We start from the raw sequence: 24,916 nt of genomic DNA, 5'->3' as shown, positions 1-24,916 counted from the left end.
TTCATCTGACTAGAAATCATTTTGCTTACTGTTTACTCTACAGCTAGAAATGAGCAAAGAAAAATAGGATCATTCATTCCACTGAATACTGTACTGGGACCAGTTTCTTCAGACTTCTGAAGAAAACGTAAGCTAAGGCTGTATGATATAAGTAAGATTCCTGCTCCTGATGTTAAGGAGATCCAGTAAGCGCTGTTACTGACCAACATGTTCAAATAACCGAGTACAGTAAAAATAACCCGTAGGGAAACAAACCGAATTTGGCTACTGTTTCTTAGCATGTCAGAGCTAATCAAACTTGCCAATAAATGACTCCAAGTTTCTTGTTTTTTTCTCTTCCTTTTTTTTATTTTTCTTCCAATCCCCTACGTCTTGCCTAACAGGTTTTGTATACTATTGCTCAGCTCAATTCTTAATCTTTTTTTATATTGATGTTTAATGGAAAAATTGCGTTCTTGCAAGGATGGTATTAGTGCAGTTAGAGTATTCTATGGGTTAGACCAGAACGGTCCTATAGATTTATCTGTGCCCCAAAGATGGTTATTGTGTGATTCCAAAAGAAACTGATTATTCCATGTTAAAGTGATTGTAAAGTGTCTTAATTTATTATTTTTTTTTTATTTAACTTGCATATAAGGCCTCCTGCACACGGAAGTTTTTACAGCCGCTTTTTTGAGCGTTTTTTGCAGCTTAAAAAGGCCTGTCCATGTTAGTCTATGGCTTCATGCCCACCTAGGCGTTTTTGAGCTGCAAATGGCAAACCCAGGACCAGTGCGTTCCCTGGCGCGGAGCTAGAGCTGTAAAAACGCGAATCGCGGGAAACCGCGCACAAACGCGCAACATATTTTCTTTGTTTTCTGAGTGCTATAGCCAAGAGATGTGTTTCTTTAAAAAGGCTACCTAACGCTAAACGCGCAAAAACGCCAATGCAAAACGCGGTAAAAATCGAGTTTTTAACGCTGATTTTTCCAGGCGTCGGAGCTAGCTTTGCAGCCAGTTTTTTAAAACGTCCGTGTGCATGAGCACTAATTTGAACTTGCAGAATTTTTGCTCAGAAAGTTGATCTGGAGTCATGCAATGCAGATTTGCTGCAATTGTGCAACAAGCAAGCTTGGCAAGTGGTTAAGATCAAGTGTAGTATCTGTTCTTATTAGTTACCAGGAGGTGGCGCTTGCTCCCATCCCTGTTCTATGGCGAAGTGGACCAGGGCTGGCGGTGGCTATGCAAAACCTGGTGTAAAGGTAACCTGGAACGGTTCGTAGCCGAAAGGGAAGCCTTCTGATGGGAATGGAGAACCACTGGGTCTGGGCTGAAGGGTCGGGTCCCTGGCCTTCTGGCCTGGAATGGGGTAGTCCTAGCTCCGTACTATTTTCTCGGGTGAGAATTCCGGCTCCTCCTTCGGGGGGAGTGGTTAGTATCTCCTGAGTGTAATTAGGAGGGAGAGACGGGGGTGAGGGTTGAGCCTGATGGTAAAGGGTTTTGAAAAGGGTTTATACAGCACTCCCAAACCACCCAAAAGATGCTGCTTGCAGGACTTTTTGTAATGTCCCGCAAGCGCACCGCCCCAGTGTGAAAGCACTCAGATTTATACACTGGGGGGGCATGGGAGGCACCATTTTCAGTCCTAAAACACCTGAAAAACGCCTTCAGTATGAAAGGGGTCTAAGTAGAGGCTGAAGTTCTACAGTGGGGGGTTCTCGTGCGTTTGTTTTTCAACTGATTTGGGCACCAAAGAGTTGAAAATCAGGAGGCAGAGGCTACAGGGTGCCAGATCACTCTGGAATGTCTAGTGCTCCTATTTTTTTCTTTCTATCCAGGCCTGAATAATGAACACTCTGGCAAAGCAGAGTAGGGCCTAGGATTGTCAGTTGTAAAGGATTCTTTTCTCTTATTAAATTGTTTTATGTTGGGTTGATAGTCTTGATTATAGGTGGATTTTGGGTTATGATCCTCGTTTATAACCCAACTTGGTGCATGGTTTGAATCGCGGTTTACGGTGGGTATAGAAATCACCCCCCCCCCCCCTTAAATAATCCTATCTTGTTGCTTTGCAGCTTGATATAAAGGATACAATTTTTGTTTTATCCAGCTGCATTAACTCTTGAAGCGGAGTTCTTCTGAGTTTTTTTTTTTTTTTTTTTCAGCAGCTACAAATACTGCAGCTGCTGACTTTTAAACTATCAACACTTACCTGCCCAGGGCACCCGCAATGTCCTCACCTGAAGCGATCTGTCCCTCGGCTCTTGGGTGGAGGCGCCGCCATCTTCGGTAAGGGAATCGGGAAGTGATGGTTTGTGGCTTCACAGGCTGATTCCCTACTGCACATGCATGAGTTGCACTGCGCATCCTCACTGGTCCTTGCTGTCTTCTGGGACCTGTGTGTCTCCCAGAAGACAGCGGGGGGGTGGGGGGGCAGAGGAGGTGCCGGACATGGCGTAGATCACCGTGGAGCCTGCAGTGATCTGTGCCCGGCAGATACTTGGATTATACAGGTATCTGCTGCCCCCCCAATGCGACACCAGGGGGGGGGGGGGGAAGGAATCCAATCATTGGAACGTCCATTTTTGGGTGGAACTCTGTTTTTAACATATCATCCAAGTGAAAGAGAGAGAGAGATCATATATCTCACAAGCATGCCAAAACATAAAAAAAAAATTCAAAAACAGAATCGCCAAGTTGGAAAAAGGACCCCTTCTTATGTTCTGTTGGACCACATTTTGCTTTCCTTTGCAACCTTCAGTCTTCTTGGATATGTCCCTACTAACTTTGCAATATTGCCCACTCTTCTATGCAGAACTGCTCAGGTTCAGTTAAATTTGATGGTGAGTGTTTGGACTGCAGTCTTCAAGTCATTCCACAGATTTTCAATGGGGTTTAAGTCTGGGCTCTGACTAGGCCATGCATGGACATTCATATTTTCTCCTTCAACCAGTGTGTAGTCATTTTTGGTGTGTGGGTCATTGTCGTGTTGGAGGGTAGCAGATTTTCCTCAAGAATTTGGTATCTTGCCCCATACGTTTTTTTTCTTCTATCCTGACAAATGCTCCAGTCCCTGCTGCATTGAAATACCCCCATAACAGGATATTACCACCTCCATGCTTTACTGTAGGAATAGTGTTATTTGGATGGTGAGCTGTATTGAATTTCCTCCAGACATATCGTTTGTTGTTTGGGCCAAATAATACTATTTATTTTTTTATTTTTTTCTTCTGACCACCTTAAAACATACCTTGAAGATTGTGAGGCCACATAGAAAAAGGTGTTGTGGTCAGATGTGACTAAAAATTTAATTATTTGGCTTTGGGATTTGGGGGTGCTCTTCTCCTTCTTCTCCTTCTTCTCCTTCTCCTTCTCCTTCTCCTTCTTCTCCTTCTTCTCCTTCTCCTTCTCCTTCTCCAACTGTTTTAGGGTTGATGTTTTGCAGGTCACCTGCAATGCAGTTCGGTACTGTATGTAACAGTTGATTATGTTGAAGCAATCTGTATCTTCAACTGTGCTATTTCCCTATTGACTCAATTTGAAGGGTGTCTGGTGTGATTCCTTGGCAGGGGTTTAGCTTCATGTGGTCATGAATCTTCTTCATTGGAAAACATCAGCTTAGTCTGTGACTGTGTGTTTTTTATTTATTTTTTAGTTTTTTCAGTGTTTCCAGTATTCCGTGGCAGGTCATATTTTGGTAAAGGCCCTGATTAGAACTCGTCTTGTTCTTTTTCTCTGTTCCTCCCTGGAATCCTCCTAGGGTGCACATTGCTGCAGCAGCTTTTTGTGTCCCCACTTGAATGTCCAGCCATTCTGATCTGGAAAAGTGCAAAAAGCATGCTAATGTTGGAGTGCCTGCTATCACTTGCCCCCATGGATTTCCGTTGGCCTATTGCTATGGTGGGCTACCTCACCAGTAAGTAAGGAATGTGTGGAAGGAAAAAAGGGGGTGAGCACCCTTTGACACTGCCAGGAAATGCTAAAGCTTTGTCTGTCTGGGAGTCGGGCTCCATGCATGGTAGCATTTTTCATAAGCTCAAAAATGCTATAATCAGCATTTTTCATCCAGCGCTTTTTTGAGCTTATGAAAAATACAAGTTTGCATGGAGCCTTAAGTGGTGGTATCTCCTGTTCACTGCTTTCAAGACAAGATTTGGTTTTTCTATCTCATCAGTTTTCGTATTTAAAGCGGTAGTAAACTGCAGGTGATTACAAAAAAAATAAAAAATCCCTGCATTGCATACTAGCACATGATAGACCTACCTTAGAACGAAGCCTTCCAGTGCCGCAATGTCACGGCTGACGTCTCCCACCCCCCCCCCCCCCCCCAGTCTTCCATCCAGATTTGTGTGGCCACATGAGTAGCCGGGGGCGCGATGACATCGCGCATGTGCACGGGAGCCGACGTTTACGACATGGCCTCTGAAGGTCTGGCACTGTAAGCCGAACCTTCAGAGTGCATGTGCCTAGTGATGTAATTGGCTGCATGCACACTGAATGTCTCCTAAACCTGTGCAAGTTTAGGAGATGTTCATGGTACCTACAGGTAAGCCGCGTTATAGGCATACCCGTAGGTGCAAGTGGTAGTGCAGAGTTTACTACCACTTGGCAATTAATAATTTGAAGTCTGACAAGATCATATATGGTTGCTAAGTGCTTTCAAAGACTGTAGAATTCCAGTTCAAAATAAAAACCTAAAAAATACAGCGCTGTTCCTATGTGAACTTAATGTGAAGTAATAAAACAATAATTACAAAAAATTGTGAATTATAAACGCAGCAGCAGCTTTAACCGTGAGATACCCACAATTCAAATAATTATTCCCAAATAAGCTGCGCTATACTGATCCGATAAATGCTATGTGAAGCAAATAAGTGAATAAATAAAGCATGAAATCAAAAATATTAACAAAGTGCAGACAGGGAAATGCATATACTAATGTTCAAATATTAGTCCATCATCCCATCAACAAAAAATGTTTTGCTTGTAATCTCCAATGTGTTTTAAACACACCACACCGATATAGGAAAAGTGTCATCAGAGTTTGCAGGAAAAAAGAGGACTTCCACCACCAACACTACTGCCGCTTACCAGCTACACTGATCCCATCTCAGAGACCAGATATCGCCAAATCTAAAACGCTTCCTCTGAGTGTCAGAGAACTCACCATGCGAAGATCCGTCCCCGTGTAGCAGCAGCTCACTTTCGACCCAAGGATCATGCGCGGTGTCCCCGTCGGAGGCGTGCGAGTTCCGGTACGGATGCACGCCAATACGAACACGTGGACGCACTCGCGCCAACCGAACGTGTGTACGTAATTACGCACGCACGGCCACGTCCACCAATCCGGGCACATCTCACCCTATATAAACAGGATCCTGACGTGATACCAGTGCTGGATCGTCTTCAGCTACTCCTGAGACACCCTGACCATTGTTCCTGTGCTCTTGTTCCTGTGACCTTGTTCCTGATACCCATTCCTTTGGATACTCCTTGTTTTGATCTCCTGGACTACCTCTGACCTCGGCTTGGACTTTCGACTTTGGCTTGCTTCCTGATTTTGTACCTCATTTGCTAGCACGTTACCAGACCCTTGCTCGTCCTTGACTACGCACCTGCCTCTTGTTCCTGTACCGCATTGCCTGCCAGTTGCCGACCTTGCTTGTTCCAGACGCGCAGTGTTTCCTGTATACCTGCTGAACCTCCGCTGTCTACCTCCGTGATCAACCAACACCTCTTCCTCCGTGAGGTCCCAGCGTCTCCAGGTCTTCGACTTCCACCTGCAGGCACCTGCACCCTTTCGCTGTCTTCACGCTCCCTGTTACCACCTCCAGGGGTGTGGAGACCGGAACCGTGCAAGAGGCCACCCTCAACAGTCTGACTCCGCTGTAAGGTACGTGACAGTACGATCCAGCCAAGAATGGAGTCCGACAGGGGGGCCTCACCCTTGGAAGCCTTGTGCCAACAAATTTCCACCCTCACCCAAGCAGTCCAGGGCCTGCAAGATGGTTATCACCAACTCGAGCAGAGGGTGGAGTCATTTACACCAAACACCGCTGCTCTCCAAGGGGCCACAGCATCCCGATCCTCCGTTCCGACAACATCCGCATCTGCACATACAGTAGTGATGCCTCCCCCAGAACCTCGAGTTCCTACCCCAGAGAGGTTTAACGGAGATCGCAGCAAATTTCGCGCCTTCAAGAACGCCTGCCAGTTATATTTTTTGCTGCAGCCTCGTACTTTTTTCCCTGGAAAACACAAAGGTGGGATTCATTGTTTCCTTACTTCAGGGCGAACCCCAAACCTGGGCCCACCGCTTATTGGAACAGGCCAGCCCTCTGCTTGATACCATGGACTCTTTTTTAAATGAGATGGCTAAGTTATATGATGACCCTCAGCGTGCCACAACTGCAGAGGCCAGTCTCCATGCCCTTCAGCAGGGTCGCAGACCTGTAGAGGACTACGTAACGGACTTCAGGAGGTGGAGTTCTGATACTCAATGGAACGACGCCGCCCTCAGTTATCAGTTCCGCATTGGACTATCCGAGGCTCTAAAAGACGAGTTGGCCCGTATCGGAGTTCCCAGTTCTTTGGAGGACCTAATACAAGTGTCAATTCAAATTGATCGTCGTCTCAGGGAAAGGAGATCTGAGAGAATCAGCCAAATTCGTCCCACATGGATGTTGCCTAAAATCCCGAATCATCCTCCCATTCCTTCATCTCATACACCTGTTACCACTTCTGAAACTCCAGAACCAATGCAAATAGGCTTGCTTCGTTCGCCGTTATCTGGGGAAGAAAAACAGCGCCGTCGTCAGAACAATCTCTGTCTCTATTGTGGAGAAGCTGGTCATTATGCAAATACGTGTCCAAACAAGACTCGTAAGTTCCATCCTTCATTTCTTGAACCCAATGCTTTGCCTTTAACAAAATCCATTCACATCGCTGTTCCCATTTCCTTACAGCTTCCAGAAGGAACACTCCAGGTTCAAGCTATAGTTGACTCTGGCGCCTGCAGCTGCTTCATTGATCACGCTCTGGTCCTTCAACATAATATACCTCTGATATCCAAGCAACGTCAACTCTCCATACGGTTGGCGGATGGGTCAAACATTAAATCTGGCCCCATCACCCATGAGACTCAACCACTATCCGCCAACATACTACCCAACCATCAGGAACTACTCCGCCTGGATGTTATTTCTTCACCTCTATTTCCGATCATTCTGGGGATGCCCTGGCTACAAGCCCATAATCCTCAAATAAACTGGGTGACTGGTGAAGTGGTTTTTCAATCCGCCTACTGCCTTCAGAACTGCCTCAAGATCTCCCATCACTTGGTCCCAGTTCTTGCCTGCTCAGAGCCCGCATCCGAGGCTCAAAGACTGGTCCCGGCTACTTATCACAGTTTTCTAGATGTTTTTGACAAACAAAAAGCTGACACTCTTCCTCCACATCGGGTTTACGATTGCCCAATTGAATTATTACCAGGAGCTGAAATTCCCTTCGCAAGGATATTTCCCTTATCGGAACCTGAACTTCTGGTCCTCAAAGAATATATTGATGAGAACCTCAAGAAGGGGTTCATCCGGCATTCCTCCTCTCCAGCTGGTGCTGGAATATTCTTTGTGGAGAAAAAAGATCATTCCCTCCGCCCATGCGTGGACTACAGGGACTTGAACAAAGTAACGATTAAAAATCGATATCCCCTTCCATTGATCCCGGAATTATTCCAGAGACTTCGGTCGGCAAGAATATTTACAAAACTAGATTTGCGAGGGGCCTATAATTTGATCAGAATCCGTGAAGGGGATGAGTGGAAAACTGCTTTCCGGACACGCTTTGGCCACTTCGAGTATTTGGTCATGCCATTCGGACTCTGCAACGCACCAGCTACGTTCCAGCATTTTGTTAACGATATTTTCAGAGACTTTTTGGATTTGTTTGTGATCGTTTATTTGGACGATATTTTGATATTTTCAGACTCCTTAGAAACACATCGTAACCACGTAAAACAGGTTCTTCTCAGACTGAGGCAAAACGGACTCTATGCCAAAGCCGAGAAATGTGAGTTTGAGCGCCAGACCATTCACTTTCTCGGCTTGGTGATATCGATTGAGGGTGTGGAAATGGATCCTCAGAAGGTTTCAGCCATCTTATCCTGGCCACCTCCAACCGATAAGAAAGGGGTACAACGTTTTATTGGGTTTTCTAATTTCTATAGAAAATGTATCAAGAACTTCTCCAGCATTATTGCACCTATCACACAACTCACAAGAAAACAAAGTCGGTTTCAATGGACTGCTGCAGCTCAAGCTGCGTTTGATAAATTAAAAGGACTGTTCACATCTGCCCCAATATTAAAACATCCTGACCCTGCTCTGCCTTATACCCTGGAAGTGGATGCATCAGAAAATGCTGTAGGAGCCATTTTGTCCCAACGCCAAGGGCCTCAGTCCTTAATGCATCCTGTAGCTTTCTTTTCCAAAAAACTAGGTGCATCGGAAAAGAACTATGATGTGAGGGATCGGGAACTTTTGGCAATAAAATCAGCTTTAGAGGAATGGCGGTACCTCCTGGAAGGGGCAACACACCCAATATTGATCTTCACAGATCATAAAAATTTGGAGTACCTCAGAACGGCCAAACGTCTCAGGCCTCGGCAGGCAAGATGGGCTCTTTTTCTTTTCTCGTTTTAATTTTCACATAACTTACAGACCAGGATCCAAGAACAGTAAACCTGATGCGTTATCCCGTATGTTCACAGAAACTGAAGTCTCATCTCCTCCAGACACTATCCTGCAAGCTGGAAATTTCTTATTAACTCAACCTAGTTTCTTATCACAGGTTCGTCAGTCCTCCCAAGGAACATTAATCCCTCCAGATACAAACCTCCAAGAGAAGGATGGTCTCTTCTGGCTGAAAGACAAACTTTCCATCCCTCAGGATCTTCGCACTTCTGTTCTACAGGTTTGCCATGACTATCCTCTGGCTGGTCACTTTGGGGGTCACAAGACTACGAATCTAGTTCAAAGACACTTCTGGTGGCCAAATCTTGCAAAAGACTGTAGGGACTATGTCAACTCTTGCCCAACTTGCCTCAGGAATAAAAATAGCAAGAATAAAGCATGGGGACTGTTGAGACCACTACCCATTCCCGAAAGACCATGGGATAAGATCGCAATGGATTTCATTGTTGAACTTCCTCCATCTGAAGGGTTTTCTTCCATTTTTGTGGTAGTGGATCGTTTTTCTAAAATGTCACACTTCATTCCCATGAGAGGGACTCCATCTGCGACTGAAACAGCCAAAATATTCATTAAAGAAATTGTTAGGCTCCACGGAATTCCCAGTGATATTGTCTCTGACCGTGGAGTTCAGTTCACGTCAAAATTCTGGAAATCCTTGTGTGAGGCACTAGGCATCAAATTGAATTTTTCTTCAGCCTATCATCCCCAAACCAACGGACAAACGGAACGTACTAATCAGACGTTGGAGCAGTATTTACGTTGTTTCACTTCCTTTTCCCAAGAGGATTGGGCTTCATTATTACCCTTGGCAGAATTTGCATTCAATAATTCTACTCACTCTGCCACAAACCAGTCACCATTCTTTTCTAACTATGGTTTTCATCCTTCTTTTCTGCCAACATTTGTAGTGGATTCTCCTGTACCAGCTGTCCAGGACAGGCTAAATTTCTTTGTTGCCAACAATCAGGTACTTAAGGAAACCATTGCCAAAGCACAAGAAGACAATAAAAGATTCTTCGATAGAAAGAAAAGGGGAGAATTGGATTTAAAGGTTGGTGATTGTGCATGGCTTTCAACCGCGAACCTAAAACTGGCATGTCCCTCTAGAAAATTGGGACCCAGATATTTGGGACCTTTTCCAATTAAAAAGAAAATCAATCCAGTGGCATATGAACTTGAACTTCCTGACTCATTTAGGATCCATCCTGTGTTCCATGCTTCTTTACTTAAACCTGATGTACCCAATTCCTTTCCAGGTCGTGAAATAGGCCCTCCAGAAGCTGTGTTGGTAGATGGGCAGGAGGAGTTCGAAATCGAAGCCATTTTGGATTACAGGAAACGCCAAGGACAAAACCAATATTTAATTAAATGGAAAGGCTTTGGTCCTGAGGAGAATTCCTGGGAACCCGAAACAAACCTCCATGCCCAGAGGCTCATACGGGCCTTTCATCATTCTCAAAGTGTGGTTCGAAGAGGCATCCGGAGGCTGCCCTTAAGGGGGGGGCACTGTCAGAGAACTCACCATGCGAAGATCCGTCCCCGTGTAGCAGCAGCTCACTTTCGACCCAAGGATCATGCACGGTGTCCCCGTCGGAGGCGTGCGAGTTCCGGTACGAACGGACGCACGCCAATACGAACACGTGGACGCACTCGCGCCAACCGAACGTGTGTACGTAATTACGCACGCACGGCCACGTCCACCAATCCGGGCACATCTCACCCTATATAAACAGGATCCTGACGTGATACCAGTGCTGGATCGTCTTCAGCTACTCCTGAGACACCCTGACCATTGTTCCTGTGCTCTTGTTCCTGTGACCTTGTTCCGGATACCCATTCCTTTGGATACTCCTTGTTTTGATCTCCTGGACTACCTCTGACCTCGGCTTGGACTTTCGACTTTGGCTTGCTTCCTGATTTTGTACCTCATTTGCTAGCACGTTACCAGACCCTTGCTCGTCCTTGACTACGCACCTGCCTCTTGTTCCTGTACCGCATTGCCTGCCAGTTGCCGACCTTGCTTGTTCCAGACGCGCAGTGTTTCCTGTATACCTGCTGAACCTCCGCTGTCTACCTCCGTGATCAACCAACACCTCTTCCTCCGTGAGGTCCCAGCATCTCCAGGTCTTCGACTTCCACCTGCAGGCACCTGCACCCTTTCGCTGTCTTCACGCTCCCTGTTACCACCTCCAGGGGTGTGGAGACCGGAACCGTGCAAGAGGCCACCCTCAACAGTCTAACTCCGCTGTAAGGTACGTGACACTGAGTCAGGACTGCATGGAGGGTGTATCCTCTTTGAGCGCTTGGTTCAAGTGGTTAGAAGAATCCTACGGCCACACCGCTTATTCCAATGGTTAGAAAAATCCTACGGCCACACCGCTCATTGCCCAGCACATATAAAAACGAAAGGAATCGCCATAGTGTGATATAGTCATGAAATTTAATATAATAAAAAAGATTGCACTTACATCAAGTAGAAAAAACGTTGCTTTGTAAAACAAACAGATTCGCCGGCCGGCTTAGTAACGCTGCCCGTCGCTTCCGGGTCCAGCGTAGATCGCGGTGACGTCAGTACGTCGCTCCTCCCTACGCCGTTTCGTTATAGGTAACGTCTTCCAGGGGCACAGGCGGCGTACTGACTCACCGCATTAAATAGCACTGTGTACAGTTAACTCCGCCCCGCTCTGAGCTTCCATTGACCATGTCAGTTAAGGGCAAAATTCCCTAAAATGTGGGCGGAAATTAGATCACTTCCGCCACATGTGATCAGCTATATTGTAAACAACATCGGCCATATTAAATCTAAAAGTAACCATATTAGATCTGGGCAAAAATTACTTTATATCAAACCGAACGCCAGGATATGCATTGACCTTGCGGTCAGCACATTCAAATCAATAGGCATATCGGAGCAGGAGAAAATAATTAATTTGAGACAAAAAAGATAATATATAAATTATCTAAAAAATAAAAATAAAAATTAAAATTATTTTAAGAGACAAAAATATATAAAAAAAAAATTTTATAAAGAAGAGGAAAAAAAGGGTTTAATTCCCTTACATTATTATTTCTACCTATAGGATTACCAGCCACTATTCTACACGTTTCTGAGGGGAACCTATAAAAAATATAGAAAATATATAAGGACCCCATTTAATTCAAATGGATCATATATGGTATGTCAGAAACCTTTCTTTTAAGATTGTTTATTGGTGGGCTATTTATGTAAATTGCCACCCCACAAATAATAATAACAAACGTTAATCTGCCATCATAATAGTGGGGCTCTCTAAAGACACCTCAAGAGAAAATTCATTTTGTTAGAAAAAATAGTAAAAATAAATGGAGAGCAAAATTCACGTTACTTGGTCACAGAGGGTTCACAGCTTATCTCATCACCTGCCATCTAACTATTATCAATAAAAGCGTTAACATCCACTTCCACATTAAGGCCATAAGGAGGGTACGTTGCTATACTATGTATCCAAGTCATTTCTAACTTGGATAATTCTCTTACCAGAGAGCTTCCCCTCCAATGAGCACTGTATTTATCTATTCCCAAGAACAACGTGTTAGCTGGGTTGCGATTATGATGAATAGCATAATGTTTTGACACTGAGTGAAATCTGAACCCGTTTCTTATATTGGTTAGATGTTCACCCAAACGCACCTGCATGGTGCGTTTGGTCCTACCTATATATTGGAACCCACAGGGACATTGTAAGAGATACACCACCCCCGTGGAACTACATGTAATGAACGGTTCGATTATGTGTTCCCTAGATGTACTTGTAGAAATGAAAGATTCTGTTTTCCTCTGTTTATTTTTGTTTAGTGCGCAAATTTGGCATTTGCGACACTGATGATATCCTGACATGTTCTGGAAAAAAGATATCTTTTTAGTGGGCGGATCTACAGCATTCGGAGCAATTCTATCTCGGAGCGAAGGTGCTCCCCTAAACGCCACCTGAGGTTTAGCCGGTAAAAAAGTTTTGATGATCCTATCATTCCCCAACAGATGCCAATGTTTGCAAAGCAATTTTTTAATAAGGTAATGTTGAGTTGAAAATGTGGTAATGAAAGGTATAACTGGTCTCTCCCTCTTTTTCTTATTGTTGTTTGGGCCTACAGTTAGCAAGATAGAACGATCGATCTCTCCTATTTGGTACATTATCTGATTCAACTACTCAACCTCATAGCCCTTCTCTATTAATCTGTTTTTAATTATATCTGCCTGTAGCTTCTAATCAACGAGGTCAGTACAGTTTCGCCTCATTCTCAAAAATTGACTCTTGGGGACCGAGTCCAACCATACCTCATGATGGCAACTCCCTTTGGGTATAAACGCATTCCTATCAGTCTTCTTGAAAAAAGACATATAAACAGAAGAAAAAACAGCGCCAATCTAAGTGCAGTATTGTTGAATCAAAGACATTTAATTTGTGAAGTTATGCACTCACACTCTACCAGAAGGTTTCAGGCACATCATGTATCTAGAGGGCATCGCAGGGCTCTCGAGGAGAAGCGGTAACTCGTTCGGCTGTATCTCTCGTCCGGTGGCGCCGGTGGTTCCCAGCGTCGCACGGCTTGGTGTAACAGCGTCGGGGAGGTCCGTTCGTCCGTTCGTTGTTATGTTGAGGGGCGCACTGCGATGACGTTTCGTTGTGGTTTACGTTGCACGTGTTCGGAGCATGCGTGCTCCTTCATCAGGCATCTGGGTTACTATGTTTGGAGTGGTTTAAATAGGGAAAGGGGGCAGTTCTAATTAGTCGTTTAGGTTCCACCTTATGGGGCGGAGCTGTTCCGACCAAAGCATGGTGTTGATTGCTCATGTGTTGCAGGCTGGTTGTATGTGATTATTGTGTGTGTGTCCATCAATGTATGTGGATACAAGTTGGATAGTGTGGACAAGATGTGGGAAAAAGTGATAAGAGTTGGAACTTTTTTATTTAATTGTTTTAAAAATTGTTTTAAAAAATTATGAAAATACTTGTTAAAGGTATAAAATAGAAGTGGATTTTGCAAGAATTAAAAGAAGGTTGTTAAAAATTGAAAAAATACATAGAAAATACATATAAAGAATATATATATATATATATATATATATATATATATATATATATATATATATATATATATATATATATATATATATAAAGAAATTTTTTTATATATAAAAAATATATATAAAGAATCAATAAAAATAGAGGTTTGGTGTCTCCTTAGTGAGGTTTAGTATCTGATTTTTTAGTTTTTCTGAAAGAGACGTGCTTTTGAGGTCACGCTGTTTCAAAATGATGTTTATCCATTTTTGGGAACAAAATTCAGAGATATGTTCCCATTCGGTTTGGAGATCGGGTGAGAGGAAGGCACATCTAGTTTTTATTCTGAGGCCCCTCGGGGTAATTTTGGAGGAAAGGTAGTTTTCAAGAAAAAACTTGTCCCATTTTTGGTGATTAAGTGTTATGATTGAATCCTCAATTTTTCTAAATAGTGTGCATAATTTCATATATACATTCTCTCCTATTTTGAAATGTACCTTGAAAAAGTCTTTTGGGAATTACGAAAATAATTCATCTAAAAAAACGTATTTGGAATGCTCTACTGATTGAAGCATGTCCATTGTAGAAAAAAAAAAAAAAAAAAAAGATTGCAAAACTCTGTGATAAGCAGACTTGACATCCCTAAATCCGCCACACCAATTTATCAACTTCAGCGTTTTTTTTCCCCCAAACCTTTTTCCCCACCCCCATAAAAAACCCCCTCTTTTTTCCTTCCTCACTCCCCCCATCCAGGACATATATAATCCAGCAGCGCAACGCACAAAAAAACAATTTTTTCTTATTCTTGAAAAAAGAGACTGTCTTAAGTGTATCACCACTCTTCCAAATAGTTAAATCCAAAAAGTTAATTCTCTCTTGATTAGCCTCATATGTGAACTTAATACCTCTCTCATTATTGTTTAAGTTCGTAAAAAATTCTTCCAATTCCAAAACTGTCCCAGAATTCCAGTTCACTTTGTGTTCAGAGGGCCAAAAAAAGGTATCAAATAAACAGTTATCTGCACCACATATATCAAACTTCAATGAAGATAATGGGGTTGATTTGCTAAAGACAAAGATTGTGCACCTTGCAAGTGTAGAGCTCCAGAGTTTAGTAAATGAGGTGAAGCTTCACTTTTCAAAGAATAGAAAAAAAACACAGCATTTTAGCTTGCACATGATTGGATGATGAAAATCAGCAGAGCTTCCCCTCATTTACCAAAATCTGGAGCTACTGCACTTGCAAAGTGCATTGTCTATTTTATTTGCCATTAGTAAATCAACCCCACTGTATGAAATTTCAAACTTGTCCAGCCATTTAGGTAACGGGATGACCTTGACCAGGCCCTGGTCTACAAGCATCAACAGATTAAACCCTACAGCTCTAAACCAAAATAAGTGTTTTTGAAGTAATTTTTTTTAGCCTTTAGAACCCCTAGGTCAGGGATCAGCGGCCCACCACAGCTAATTTTCCAGCCCGTCGGTGTCTGTGATTAATTCACGGGCACCCAGCCTGTGGACATGTTCATCGCTGTCCTCTTCATAGTACATCGGTGAGTAGCTGGTATCACAGGGCTGGATGGGGGCAGGAACCGCTGAAGTTAACTTTTTACATTAAACTGTAGGTGATTGGCTACCGGGCAATCCTAGCAACCAATCACCAGCCTGTTAATGTAAAAGTTAACTTCAGTTCCCAGCCCCATCTCGCCTTGTGATACCAGCCGCTCTGCTCTACACCTACACCTGTCTAAGTTAGGAGAGTTCTACCTGCACAGTGTGTGATTGTGGGGTGGGGGGCAGAGGACACTTTTTGGGCAGAGGACACTACAGTAGGGAGCAATGCAGGGGCCAGAGGACACTATGGCGGGGCGCAGGGGCCAGAGGACACTATGGCGGGGCGCAGGAAACTTTCTATAAGGGGAGGACCCTATGGAGTTGTGTGAAGGGGGACAGAGGACACTGCAATGGGGAAGGAACCTATTGGGGACCCCTTGTCACTTGGAGACAGGGACCCCATTTTCCCTAGGGACTGGAACCCCATCTCCAGACCATGCTGGGTGGCAGGGTTGGCGTCAGCCACCCTTGGGTGTCAGGATGGTGGAGGGGCAGTAAAATATGAATCCCCAGCCACATCATGCTCCCTCAGGGTGAACTGGCTTTGTATTCGTGAAGCACCTTTAAAGTGAGGTAAACCTGTACTGTTATTACAATGGTTATTACCGTAACTTATTAGCAGGTTAATGCGGCACTTCGTGCATTCACATACATTGAATCTTGCCCTTAAGTGGAAAAAGGTTGCAGACCCCTGCCCTAGGTATTCGTCTTTCTTGGCTGTCCTGCAGGATAAATGGGGAAGGTACTAGTGAGCTATCATATTTTTCTTTTCCAGGAATCCACCAAGACAGCACTTTAAACTTTTTTGTTTATTTTTCTTCTTGTGTATACTAAAGGCTAGCACATGCAGTTGCAAACTTTTTTTTGTTTCCTTTTTAAATGATAAAGTCCTGTCTTGCATGTCTTGAGGGATTACTGGCAAAGGAATAAGCAGGAAACTAACGCCTATTATATGCATAATTTTAGGCTTTGGTCGGAAAATTTCAATACCTAGGCAATTTTGCACTACGGAAGGTTGCCTTTTTAAAGGGGGACAAAGAGTATTTCAGTGATTACATCATTTCTTGTAATGGAGAGGTTGTTAACGATAAATGGGTCTGGCATAAGGTGCCAAAGAGTTTGCTATGACTTGCTACACACACACATTTAATGGCTGACTATTTTTTTTTATTTTTTTTTTTTTATTTTTTTTACAGGTACTTGTATAGCGCCATCAATTTATGCAGCGTTTTACATACATTATACATAAGCTCACCTGACACTTTATTAGGTACACCTATTCAATTGCTTGGTTACACAAATTTCTAATCGGCCAATTATATTGCAGCAACTCGATGGCATCTAGACGTGGTAAAGATGACTTGCTGAAGTTCAAACCAAGCACCAGAATAGGGGGGAAAAAGGAGATTTAAGGGACTTTGAACGTGACATGGTTGTTGGTGCCTGGCAGGCTGGTCTGAGTATTTCAAAAATTGCTATAATCTACTAGGATTTTCACGCACAATCATCTCTAGGGTTTTACAGAGAGTAGTCCGAAAAAGAGAAAATGTCCAGTTAGCGGAGGTTGTGTGGACCCAGATGCCTTGATGTCAGGAGAATGGGGAGATGATGGATATCATTCTTGACAGCTTGCTTTTGTGATTGGCTACAGCTATCAAATGTACAGCTGCAGCTGTAAATGGCCCTGTGATCGATCACAGCGATTGTAATGAATGAAAGCCATCCATGACAGTTCTCTTGCTTATCATGTGATCCCTATTATTGGTCACACTGATCACATGGTACCTGGGCCAATCACAGACTCATGGTACTGAACATTGTGGACACAGGAGCTTTGCAGGATTGTGCCACTGCGCACGATTGGAAGGTTGTCCAGCAACTTTAGAGCACTCGCCTGGCCATTTACTGTACTGCATGTACATTGGTCAGTCGGGAAGTGGATGAAGGTGGGACCTTCACCTATTCTGGCAAAACGTTTTGGCTGGAGTTGTGCTTTAGCAATAATTTTGGGGAAAAAAATGTTTTCCCTTTTCTGAATTCCATTGTTTTGTTTTTTTAGTCAAACTCATTCCCCCTGACTGTGAAGGCAAAGCCGATAAGGTAAGATTTTATTTTTTAGTTTATTTTTTTATATAATTTGCGATAAACTGTAATTTTTCTTTATCTGTACATCCTGGAAAATTGCTACCTGTCTACCAATAAACTGTATAACAATGTTGCATTCTGCATTATCTAAATCCTAATCTTAAATAACCGGTCTGCATTCGATGTTTTTATGTGTTGTGTGTCTGTTATGTAAATAAAATTAATGTATAGCCATCTATAGCTGAAGAGCAAACCTTTTTCTGAAAAGAGCAATCATAATCTTGGCTCAGTTTGCTATAAAAGTTTAGTGTACAAAGTTTGTCATCAGGCCACTCAGATTTTCGTGAATGGACCATTGTCCACGGGCATGTGGTATTGTATGATATGCTGCACATGCAACTTAAATGGCCTGCCATCTCCTTTCCATTTTTTGTTTTTTTTGTTTGTTTTTTATTTCAGTATTGCCAAACCATGCAGAAGCAGATCATTCTTCAGATCCTTTCAGAGCTGTTTAATTTTCTGTCATTAGAGGCTGGTGAGTGGTTAATGCTCCTTTGTTACAAATGGGCAGTATATATAGTCTGCCAGTCATTTTCATTTACTTATGTCAGTTGTAGCTAACGGGCTACATTCATTGATGATACTCTGCTTTGTTGCTCATTATATTTAATGCTGGTTAGTTAGTAACATCTCTTTGCACAAAAGTAAACTTGCATATTTTATAGGATATTCACATGTACCCTGCTTCTGAGTATTCGTATAAGCTCTGAGTGTCCAAAGGCCAAATACATATACAAAACTATAAAGATAAAGGCAAAGCACCCTGGCTAGTGCAGAGTAAAGCAGGTTAATATGAATAATAAAAAGTTAAAATTGCACTTATAAAGAAGTGACATAAGGAAATATCACCAGAATAAAATCCCCACACGAACATTGCTGGACAATCTCTCACTAGATAGCTGACAATGGAAAAGGAAGTTGGGTGAGATGGCAATGCTAATGTGGTCACTAGGAGAATCAAAATGGAGCAGGATACAAAGACAATGCAAGTTTGTATGGAAGAGAGGACTGGTGTTGTACTTGGTGACAGCTGTACTTCTGCTAAGCACAAAAGTGGAGGCACAGCTGTCACCTAGTGTACAATAGTTTAATCTGCATTATCTAGTACACTGGTTTTATTTTTACATATGCTTAGGTTGTTAACTCCAGTGCAATATAAACAGAGGAGGTAAATTTCTTTCTTGTTTGCATGAAGTATGCTTTAAGCGACCTTGTTATAAGTAAATCTATTTACAAAAAGGCATACTTGTAATACATAAATATTCATCTTTTCACTGCAGCCTGTGCTGCCAGACTTCTACTCCATTGAGTAGAAATCTTCCTCTGAGGTCTGAATGGAGTCCTGCTGATTCCCAAATCATTTTTGCATTTAAGGCCACAAGTTTATACTTCATTTATTTTTATTTCCCCCCCCCCCCTTCCCCTAGGTCAGGTTCCTTATGCACCTTTCACTTCTCAGAATCCACCTTTGACATTGCCCACCCTCCTCACCTTACCAATACTTTGAGAGAATCCATATCCTTACCCAGTGTTACAATGTCAGCAGCCTGATTGCAGAGGCAAAATCATTACTATACTGACACGATCTGAACCTTTGTTTCTTTAAGAGCTATGATCGATGAAGAGTCTTCTGATTGTTACTATCCACGCGTGTTGGATGTTTGGTTGCCTAGTGCTGTTGGAGGGCATAGGCATCTGACAAACCCAGAAGTGTGACAGATTCAGAAGGCTCTTTGTCGGCTGTAGTTCCTGAAGTGAACAACTGCGGCACCACCAGCCAGCAATGTAGGTGTTCTACCTCCTTCTTTTTTTTTTTTTTTTTGACTTAATAGCAAGAGCTTTAAGCCTTCAGATGGGATTGGTCAAGCAGTCACGGTGGTGACAAGTTAACTGAAATATAAAGTAACCTTAATAAATTAACTTTTTATGATAGCTTTAATGTATGCATCTTAAACATAAACACAAAACCCTTTTGTTTTGCACTAAAAACTTGATTTAACATATTGTAAAGAAGTGCCACCATTTTAAAGCAGAAGTAAATGACCACATCAAAAGGAACATTTTGGACTCCCTTATTGCCACAGTGTGCTATAAGCCATAATATGCCATATTTGCACATTTATGGCATATTACCTAACAAGCAATCCTTCTAGCGATGCAGGCTCGAGGCCATCTTCTCCTAGTCTTCTTCCTGGTTTGGAATCTTTGGCTGCTCTGGGATGCCCGGGGGTTACTTTTGTCCTGTCACAGAACTGTGCAAAGTGTTTTCATTGTGCACAAAAAAAGAAAAACTGACAGGTAGAGGTTTGTGTTTATTTAATTTATTTTTTTTAACCTACGTTTTCTTTTTTCATCATCATATTAGGTAGCTTTGAGTGTGGAAATCCTTCCAATCTGAAAAGCAAGTGTATACCCATTAGAAGAGCAAAGGAACATGTAATGGTAAGTATCAGTGAGGACTGTCATATTGTCATGAGTCACTGGATTTTAAAGGCTTACCCTTATGTTGTTGCATATCCTTTTTATAGAATGTTTTTGACTATGCACCGGAGAAATTTGATTCTGCTATAGATTGGCTGCTGAACAGGGATGAACATTTAGGCATATGGTGAGTCAAACTGCATACTGCTGCTAATCTGTATACTTCTGGTCATCTTTTTTTTCCTGATATCTGATATCTTAGTCTTAGAAAAAATATTGCTATTGTAATAATGTATTGCTTATTTCTTCCTAATTTGTGGCCACATGTGCATCTTGTAGGGCAAAAGGTGAAGATGGTGAGATTGCCACCACAGGCTCCCTCGTCTCCTGTGTTGAATCTTCACGACCCCATTTTGGAATTACTTGCCGACTGATAAATGCGCTTTACACGGCTATTTCTAACCTTTTCCTGGCCCTTTTTGGTATGAAATGCTTTGTTTTCAGTTATTTTACTTGTTCCTGTTTTAGTCTGGTCACTTTCAAAAAGGTATTAAAGGATAAGTTCACCTTTCATAATATGTTACACGTTATTCCCATATTCAGGGGGGAACATGTTATGAACAGACTAGCCCCTGTACCTACCTGACTCCCCGGTCTGACAACCATTTTTTATATATATATATATATATATATATATATATATATATATATATATATATATATATATATATATATATATAATTGTGAACTTCTCCTTTTTAAACCCAACACCAAAAAATGTATTGTATTGCAACTTACCAATCAACCTTCTATTTTCACCAGGTGATTGGCCAGTAATACACTACCTGTATTAATACATAAGACACAATTCTGGAGGAATGAGAACATGAGGCACAATAGACAGTGGCATTGTCAGTTTGCATGGGGAGGGTAGTCTTAAATGTATTAGTAGATTTAGATACACTAAGAAAATGAAGGCGCTCCAGCTCACACTTTATAATCAGTTCTTGCAAACATTTTGGGATAAAGGTTTTGCATGAATAAATTAAAAGCTGATCATTTTAATCACCCCTGCCAGTGTTTAAGTGGTTTGTCTCATCCATATAAACATACATTCTGCTGGAGATCTTATGCTTTTGAAAAACAGACTTGCTGGCTGGACTACTAGATACAAATAGAAAAAGAGCCTGATAAACGTTTGCTTTTGCGTGTATTCTTAAGTATTTGTGCTCCATACTGGGTTTATAGGACTCTTCTGGCTGGCCTTATAATTTAAAGCCCAGCTCTGGGCAAAAAAAGCTTTTCCTTGCTGTAGGGCTGTACCTGCACTGCAGGGGTCAACAGCTTTTTTTTGTCTAGGGGATAGAGAGATATACTTGCGCAATCCTCGCAGCACAAAACTGGTTTCTGTGACTCCTCCCCCCCTGTAGTCTTGTGCAGTGGGACTATTCTGATGCCCATGGACCCGCTGTTGACGTGAGGACATCAGGAATAATCCACATTTGGATTGTGGGGGAGTTCCATTTGCCACTGGAGCAGAGGATTGGGTGATTTATAAACTTTCTGGTCACCTCTGGACAAAAGGAGCAGATAAGTCATGCAGCGCAGGCACAGCCCCACTGCATGGGAACACTTTTTTTTTTTTTGCCTGGAGTTGGGCTTTATAAGTTGTAATATTAGTGTAGAGTATAACAAGGACAACTCCTCTAGGCACTCCTTTGTAATAAATCATCAGCATGGCAGAACAACTTTGTAATTTTAAAAGATACTACTTCTGCAAATAAAGACGCTGCAAGGGAAAGCTTTTTTTTTTTTGCCAAGAGTTGGGATTTAAGTTAGAGCCAGCCAGAGTATAGAGTACTATAAACCCAGTATGGAGCATAAATACTTAAGAACTACACTCAAAAGCAAACGTGCATTATATTGCAGCTTAGAATTCTTAAGCCTCATATGCACAGTATAATTGTTGGACAAATGAGCGGGTTGTGTACCAGTAGCTTGTCTTGCATACTAACTGTACACAATTGTCATGCCACAAACTCGAACGTAGTGACGTACTACGAGGAATGTCAGCTCTTGAGCACTACCCTTTGGGCCCCTTCTGCTAATTTCGTGAGCATTGATTCTGAGCATGCATGTTTGTACTTTCGACTTTTATGTGACTGATTTGTTTACTGACCATACGAAAGTCAGACGTCAAACTGTTGTCCGCCAAAAATTTGCTAGCCTGTCATCCATTTGTTGGCCGAAAGTTGGACAATTGTCAAAAGGAGTGTACTAACAGTACGATTTTAGGACAACAGTCAGTCAACAGACAATCCTGTGCCAACAATCATACCGTGTGTATGAGGCTTTTAGATGTGATGGCTGTATTAATTTCCTTTTCAGACTCTTTCTAGTGTCTCTACTCTGCTGTCCCTAGATATCTCTGCCTTTTGTGGCAGCTTTTTAAAATTTTTAGAACTAGTCTGAACAAAGAAAAGCACGGTGAAGTGTATTTTTCCACGGTTTTGCTTTGTATAAATGGTACTCTGTCATTTAGGGACTCTTTTATAGCAGAGCGGATAGCGATAATTTGCAATACTGCATATCACGCATACTGCTTGTGGTAATCAACTAAGTTCTCACTGCCTAATGCAGTGAAAGGGCTCTCCTCCAATCAGAGTTCTATCATTTGACTTTGGCAGGTCTGGCAGTTTTTTTTTTTTTTTTCTTTTTTTTTTCTGCCTCAATTCATTTAATAGCTTAATTCTGCTGGCTTCAGAGTCCCCTTATTTAAATTTAAAAAACAAACAAAACATAAAATGTATTCCACTGATAAAACGTTGAAAAATTATTTTTGTACTTTTGTATACCTCCCTTTCTTTAAATTTTTTATTTATTTGATGTCAACAGTCATACTTCCCTGGTGTGTAAAGCATTGGCCAACTATCAAACGGACTTAATCATCAGGTCAGGTGCAAGCCACTATGCCACTGATAAGCAGTAAGATGCATGGTCACAACAAGGAGACTATAGCTACCCTGTATACAATACACCTACCTGTGTGTTCCTTCATTATGAGTGAGCAATGTAAAGCAGTGGGTGCACTTTCTTGCCCTACCACAGGAACTGGCAGGTTTGCCAGGAAGATTTGGCAGAACAAAAGCCCTATAGCATAAACTCTTATATTGGGCTATGCAGATTTTAGTTCCCACCTCCTGTAAGCCCAGAACGCTGTCTGTGTCCCTCACCCTGGACTTATAGGAGTATGTTAGAGGGTGACATCTCATGGTCAGCCTTCTCTTTTGCAGTATTTTTTTCCAGGGCTGCAAGAGCACTTTGCTACTGATAATGCTTGGTTGAGATTCTACTGCTATTGATTTTACATTTACCAGTGTTTTTTCTTCCATCAGTTGTCTTTGTTCTCTGGTTATTTTTGATCTACTTGCGCTATCACTGGAGGAAGATAGAAGAGGAGCAAAAACAGATGTTTGCTATGGTCGAGAAAATCATTGGTATATATCAAATATCTTGTACTGTTAATGCAATGCGACTGCATAAGTCAGTGAATGCCTAATATCTCTTTCTCTTCTCTCTCATTTTCAAAGATGTTGTCAAACATCACTACCAAGACTATCAGAACAGAATCGAACACACCCCATTCATTGGTATCTTGCATGTCAGAGATACACTTATAATGCCTCAGGACAGGTAAGCAAAACCAGCCCATGCTGATCTTGTCTTAAAGTGCACAGATAAGGGAAATGGTGCACTTGTGTGCCATCATATGACCAAGAGATTAAGCCAAAAAAAAAAGATAGCGTTCACTAGGGGCATCCTGCATTTTTCAGCTCATCAGAGCTTGCAGAGAGTCTTCTTTCAAGAAGAAAGACCCTTGTGTGGTTGAATTACAGAGCAACAACAGAATCCGCAATAGTCACCCAGCAGCACTGCTAAAGCAAGCCATGCATTATGCGATTTTTCTTTTCTGCAACCCGTTGAGCGATTGTGTTCACCTGGTGATGGAGGGGGGGGGGGGGGGGGGGCGGTTGTGGGAAGCTGTCCTTGCAGCTGGCAATAATCTCATTTTAAAAATCCAACATGCTCGTCTGGTAGTACCCAAGTCTTGCCCATACATGCTTTGAATCTCGTTTGGTCCCTGCTGAACAGGCCAAGATTTGAACCATCCATGGCCGGCTTAAACAAGCCTGCATTGTATTAGTAGACTGAAAAATCTACTTCAAGCTTATCTTTTATAAAACATTAAAGCTGAACTCTGGGCACTTTCATTGGACTATATTCGTCCATAGACAAACAATATAAATAAAATTTGCAGCAAATGCTTTTGCAAACCCAGATATTAACTTGTGAAAGTAGCAGTGACCTCATAGTTGTGCTGGAACAACACCTGCGCAGAAAGCGGAGCTGTGGGAGGGACCCAGCAGGCCCCACCCACTACAGGCTATCTGCAGAAAACTATAGGGGGCGAAAACGAGACCCGCCATCCGGCACAAGGATAGAAATCTGGAAAAATTACAAAAAGCACACCAAGATTTAAAGTGGGACTTTAGTCATAAAATTAAGTCCTGCTAGATCACTTAAAGAGGAAGTAAACCTTGATGAGTTTACTTCCTCTTTCATTCCCTGTAAAGGCAAAGCATAATGGACTACAATGCATCGCATAGTAGTCCATTATGTGTCACTTACCTGACACAGGAGCCAGCGAAGTCGCCGCTGTCCCCTGTAGTCCGCCGCATCCATCTTGTTGGTGGCGTCTCGCAGCTCCGCAGCTGTCATTCGGCGAAGCCGCGATGACGTCACTCCTGCGCAAGCGCACGGGAGTCGACACGCGCGGCAGCTCCATTCTTGGAAATGCTGCGCTCAGTGCGCCTGCGCGCCGCTGTCTACGGCGCATGCGCCGTAGACAGCGGTGCCCGTTTTCGGGGCAAATATCTCCTAAACCATATAGGTTTAGGAGATATT

At 42.6% G+C, this 24,916-nt stretch overlaps 1 protein-coding gene across 1 annotated transcript in view; it reads left to right on the top strand.

Annotated features, from left to right (window-relative positions):
* The window catches only part of LEMD2 (LEM domain nuclear envelope protein 2), a 40,572-nt gene that overhangs the window by 12,213 nt on the left and 3,443 nt on the right, over window positions 1–24,916 (top strand). Inside the window, exons 2-8 of the mRNA XM_077481411.1 lie at window positions 17,445–17,485; window positions 17,930–18,005; window positions 19,896–19,972; window positions 20,059–20,138; window positions 20,291–20,433; window positions 23,347–23,448; window positions 23,542–23,644. Coding sequence (XP_077337537.1) covers window positions 17,445–17,485; window positions 17,930–18,005; window positions 19,896–19,972; window positions 20,059–20,138; window positions 20,291–20,433; window positions 23,347–23,448; window positions 23,542–23,644 — 622 coding nt within the window. The remainder of the gene's footprint in view (window positions 1–17,444; window positions 17,486–17,929; window positions 18,006–19,895; window positions 19,973–20,058; window positions 20,139–20,290; window positions 20,434–23,346; window positions 23,449–23,541; window positions 23,645–24,916) is intronic.

The sequence above is a fragment of the Lithobates pipiens genome, unplaced genomic scaffold, assembly GCF_037356315.1.
Source record: "Lithobates pipiens isolate NorthernLeopardFrog02 unplaced genomic scaffold, aLitPip1_a1.2 Scaffold_16, whole genome shotgun sequence".
NCBI lineage: Eukaryota > Metazoa > Chordata > Amphibia > Anura > Ranidae > Lithobates > Lithobates pipiens.
This window is presented reverse-complemented; position numbering and strand designations above follow the sequence as displayed.